Source organism: Pterocles gutturalis, unplaced genomic scaffold (genome assembly GCF_000699245.1).
Source record: "Pterocles gutturalis isolate BGI_N339 unplaced genomic scaffold, ASM69924v1 scaffold20091, whole genome shotgun sequence".
In the NCBI taxonomy this organism is placed as follows: domain Eukaryota; kingdom Metazoa; phylum Chordata; class Aves; order Pterocliformes; family Pteroclidae; genus Pterocles; species Pterocles gutturalis.
In genome coordinates this window covers 4,097-9,266 of record NW_010098293.1, presented here as the reverse complement: position 1 = coordinate 9,266, position 5,170 = coordinate 4,097, and the positions used below count along the sequence as shown (strand labels likewise).

General features: G+C 58.3%; 1 protein-coding gene across 1 annotated transcript; it reads left to right on the top strand.

Annotated features, from left to right (window-relative positions):
- Positions 1-1,108: 1,108 nt before the first annotated feature.
- RSPO1 (R-spondin 1) lies at positions 1,109-3,626 on the top strand (the record flags this gene model as incomplete). Its single annotated transcript, XM_010072515.1, has 4 exons — positions 1,109-1,300; positions 1,958-2,107; positions 2,515-2,703; positions 3,469-3,626. Coding segments are annotated over 4 exons (689 nt in total), but the record flags the coding sequence as incomplete, so codon positions are not given.
- Between the last annotated feature and the right edge of the window lie 1,544 nt (positions 3,627-5,170).

Below are 5,170 nucleotides of genomic sequence, written 5' to 3'. Positions count from 1 at the left end.
GGGTTTGAACTATCCCTCCAGCCTGGATGGTGCTTGGCTAGTGCCAGCCGGAGCTCACACAGGCAACCAGGCTGAACGGGCACAAGAGCAGCCCCATCGGTTTGCCCCCCTTTATTTAAGCTCGATTTAGAGTGGTTTTACATTATTTTTAAATTAAATTATAGAAAAATTATTTTATATTAAAACTGGGACTGCTGAGCCCTGGGAGAGCAAGGAAAACTTGATGTCATGGCTGATGCCATAAAGTGCAATTTCCAGCAAGGGCCTGATTATACCTTTCCCATAGCAGCAGATCTTGGCACCGCAGCCCAACGCCATAGGAGGGATGGGGCCAGATCCCAGTCCAGACCCAGCAAACCCTCCTGGCAGCCGGGCACTGAGGGTCCGTGGGGCTGGGGACCCCCTCCCCTTTCTGTTTCACTCCCCGAGGCTGCGGCAGCCTCTGCACCCGCAGACCCAGTGATGGGGCTGGGACGGGCGGCTGGGGAGCTGCTGGGGTCTTGGGTCACTGCGGGGGAAGAGGGAAATCTTCTTACCTCTCGGTCTGGCATGCGAACACAGTGGTGCTCTGCGCTTGAAGTGTAGTAAACACAGTATTTAAAAGAATACATTTTTAAAATACACAGCTTTTCTATAAACAAGGACACTGCTTGCATAATAAACTAATAAAAATAACCTGCATTCTAGCCTGCAAAGAATGCTATTGGTTTCAAAACAAGCAGCATTTATACGATAATTAAAAGCAGAAAACTCTCAAGACATGGGGTTGAGTATTTTTCTTGGACTGAACTGAGGAGCTGAGAACACATCTCTATTTTGGGGGCAGTGGAATCTCCCGCACTGCCAGATACAGTCAACGTAAGCGGGGTCAGGGTGAGATCTAGCTCGGGACGCAGCCTGGCTCGAAGCGTGGAGCAGAATCAGTCAGATGGTTTTGCTCCAGCACGGCGTGGCTCTGGTCCCCGCTCATCCTACAGTGTGCCCGGAGCTCGGCGGGGCAGCACTGCTGGCTCCGACAGGGCACATGCCAGTGTTCTGGGGCCGAGCTGGTGCGAGCAGAGCCCGGCCGCGCGGGCAGGCACTAACCGCAGCCTCTCTGCTCCCCCAGTTAGCACTGAGCTGAGTCAGGGCTGTGCCAGGGGCTGCGACCTGTGCTCCGAGTTCAACGGGTGCCTGAGGTGTTCCCCCAAACTCTTCATCCTTCTGGAGAGGAATGACATCCGGCAAATCGGGATTTGCCTGCCGTCCTGTCCACTGGGATACTTTGGCCTTCGCAATACAGACATGAACAAGTGCATCAGTGAGTACGGGGTGCGAGGAACGGGCGAGAGGGAGGCGGGAGATCCTTGCAGTTTTTCAGGTCCTGCCCGCACAAGTACCTTTCCTTCTCCCGAGGCAGAGCCAGGCAGCTCTCTGAACACGATCCGTGGCCTGGGGCTGCCCCTTTCAGCCAGAGCACCAGAAGGAAGCAAGACATGGAAAAACACAATCCCTTCCCTGGCAGCTTCAGGGACAGGTTTCCATCTGACTCCCTTTCTCTGCAGCCCATGCTGTGGCTGGAGCAGGCAAAAACGGGGCGCCGCCTGTCCCCTGCGGCCCTTGGTGGGGCGGGACCAGCCAATACGGGACCCTACTCCTCGCAGTGTCCCATTTGGCTGAGTGATGCTCAGCCTGAGCACCAGCCCAAACCTTTCCCACCCTGCCCAATCCCGATCCGCCAGCGGCTGCTGCTGCCTGCGAGAGCTGCAGCACAGCAGCTCTGTCCTGTGCCAGGGAACGGTGCAAAGAAAACGAACTTCTATCTGAGTAGCACATCCAGGCCTGGCAGGATGCTCAGAGACTTGCCCCGGCTGCTGGCAGACCCCCTGGGGCCAAGAGCAGACTCCAGTCAGCAGCCAAGAGCTTCCCGAGTCTTCTGCATCAGGCTACATGATGGCTTTGTGTTTTTTTTCCCCAGAATGCAAAATTGAGAACTGTGAGTCCTGTTTCAGTCGAAACTTTTGCACAAAATGTAAGGAAGGTTTGTATTTGCACAAAGGGAGGTGTTACGTCACGTGCCCCGAAGGCTACTCTGCTGCCAACGGCACCATGGAGTGCAGCAGCCCTGGTAAGCGATGCTCGGGCACCGGCACTGAGCTGTTTGTGTCACACGTACGGCTGCAGCTGGGTTTAGATGAGAAAACAAACCCCGCAGAGACCATGGCTCACTGTACCCGTGTCGAGAGGGTCCGGGCCAGCCCCGGCCCTTCCGAGGGCAGAGCCCGCTGGAAGCCAGCCCAGACGGGGAGCAGCACCCGGCGCTGCTGCCGTGTGTCTGTGAAGCGTGACTCAGAGTGAGCTGCACGGCGGGGAAGGGGGGGCCTGGGGAGCTCAGGGAGCTGCTGGGGAAACACATGGACCCTTCACACCTCCAGCAAGGAGGAAGAGGTGTGATGGTGTGCCGGGGCTCTGGGAAGTCCTGAGGCAACAATGGAGAAACAAGAGTTACTGCTGTCCTCTCTTGTTATCTGGCAGCACAATGTGAAATGAGTGAGTGGGGACCCTGGGGGCCCTGCTCCAAGAAGAGGAAGCTCTGCGGCTTCAAGAAGGGCAATGAAGACCGAACGCGGCGGATTCTGCAGGCTCCCTCCGGAGATGTGTCCCTGTGTCCTGCCACCACAGAGGTGCGGCGATGCACGGTGCAGAAGAGCCAGTGCCCCGAAGGTGAGCCAACCGGGGTATCTCCCCATCCCTCCCCAGCACCATTTCTTTGCCAGACACAAGTATTCAGCCAACCGCCCAGTATCATAAATGCGCTGTGCATGTCACTGCCCCTCCGCGGCACAGGGACACAACATGACGGCAGCTAGAGAGACCCCTGGGTGGAGCCGGCACAGCCCCAGGGTGGGTGACCCTCAGCGTGGCTCAGCACGTGTCCCACGGGCTCTCAGATATCCCAGCTTCTCCCCTGGGCAGGGAGCAGCGAGGCGGCTGGAGGTGCACGCCCGTGTGCTGCGGCGATGGGAGTCATCCTCTCCTCCGCCAGAACGCTTCAGTCTGTGTTTTCCCAGGAATCTGAGTGTCTTCGGGATGAATGGTAGTTTGCTCATCCTCTGATGGGACGGAGGAGGATTGCAGCTGGGTTGAGTGTTGTGCGGGAAGCACGTTCTGAGCCGTGACTAACGGGTGAAGCAGCGGCGGCTGGAGCCTCTGATGCCCCAGCAGAAGCGTTAGCGCAGGGGCTCGGCACGCAGCCGCCGGGAGATAGAGGCGCTAACGCTTCTGCTGGAGACCGACAGCTCCAAAGCTCAATCTTGACCTGATCCTTCTTCCCTGTTTATATTTAGGCAACAGCTTGCAGCGCAAGCAGAGCCGGGCAGACAGGGTGGCTCTGGGGGGGCATGGGCCCTTGGGCCACCCCCAGAGCAGGGGCCACGGGCCAGCTGGCTCTGCCGGAGATCCTCACGCTGCCCCTTTGCTTTGCTGCAGGGAAAAGGAAGAAAAAGGAAGAGCAAGGAAAGCAAGATAATGCAAATGGGAACAGAAATCGGAAAGACACCAAAGACACGAAGTCTGGCACCAAGAAGAGAAAGAGCAAACAGAGGGGGGCCGCGGCGCCCGCCGCCTCCGCCAGCCCTGCCCCGTAGCTGCCCCTTTGCGTCACCTGAAGGCAAGACTCCGTTGCTGCTATGTATATGAAAGCTTTATTGAACCAGAGCACTGCTACACAAGATGTACACATGTCCAGAAAGACAGACATATACCCCCAGACCGACCCACGGACCCGACAGACCACAAACACGATGCTTAAGGAGGCTGCACGCCGGGGGCTGCAGCGTGAGAGCGCCGACGGAGGGAACCCACCTCCCCAAGGCCCCGCGGGGATGCTGCAGGGAGGAGAGGTGGAGTATGAGCCAGCAAAGGACCCCAACACCAGACTTCATGACCAAAGGCCTCAACTCGAGACCGGCCGCGTGACCCCAGCGCAGCGGGACCAGCCCCGACCCAACAGCCGCTCTCCCGCCCTGGGACCCGGACTCACGCAAGGACAGCGGCCTCTTTCTCTTCCCCCCACCCTTTATTTTGTGTTCTAAGCTGTATGACTTTATCATTGCGAGTACACGTTAAATGTTTGTGGTGAGAGGTCAGTGGTATCTGCCCTGAATCTGCTTCAAAGAGTTATTTCAAATTAAAAAAAAAACCACAAAATGAAACGACAACCAGCTTCCTGAGTGTGTGGTTCATGCCTTGGCCCCTATGGAGGCTGGTGTCCCACAGGACAGAGACTCACTTGTGGAAGGGAACCTCACCAAAGCTTTAAGAAAATCCCAGAAAACATTGCCAGCTGCGCTGCAGCCCCAAACCAGCCGCCCCGTGCCCGCAGGACCCTGCTCTGCGCCACGGAGCCCCCGAGGAACGTCCCACTGGAGGATCCCGCTAACCTGCAGCAGCTTGAGGAGAGGTGACAACACACGGCAGGTTCCCATCGTGACCCTGCTCATACAGTCCCAGCTGCGGGGCTCCACCGCGGGTCCGTCCGCCTGACACGCTGGCACGGAGCCGGAGGGGAGGCAGGCAGCAGAGGGAGGCTCAGCTCGGGCTCTGCTGACGAAAAGCAAACTGTCAGTTCAGTGGAAACTACCGGTCTGCGTGCCACCGGCTGGATTTCCCTGGATTCAGCACAAGTGCTCCCGCTCTGCGAGAGCTGACACCTCGGCAGAGGAACCGGGACGAGGACAGAGACCCAGCGAGACCCTGTGGGCGCATGAGAACGCTGCCCTCGCGGCACGGAGAGCTTTACCCTTGGCAGTGTCACGAGGTGGCTCAGCGCTGAGTTCCCCTTGTATTTTACAATGTGCTTCCTTGGTACAAATACATGCAGACATTCAGTTCCTCCAGAGTTCAGCAGAAGCCCGCTGGTCCCCAGGGACAGGGACACGTGGGATGCTGCGGCTCCCAGAGGCACACCTGGGGCTCGCTCACCCCCGGGTCCTCTCCTGCGAAGAGCCGGCGGCTCGTGGCACCCACCGAGGACTCGGCTGCGACACGGATGCTCTCCCTTCGCCCCGTCCGCTCTGCGGCTGGTTTGGCTCGGCGCAGCACGTGGGAGCAGCTCAGTTGTTCCAGCTCCGGAGCTGTACCGAGCTCTCCGTGACTGCTCTGCTGGCAGCAAAACCTTTCAGCCCATCAT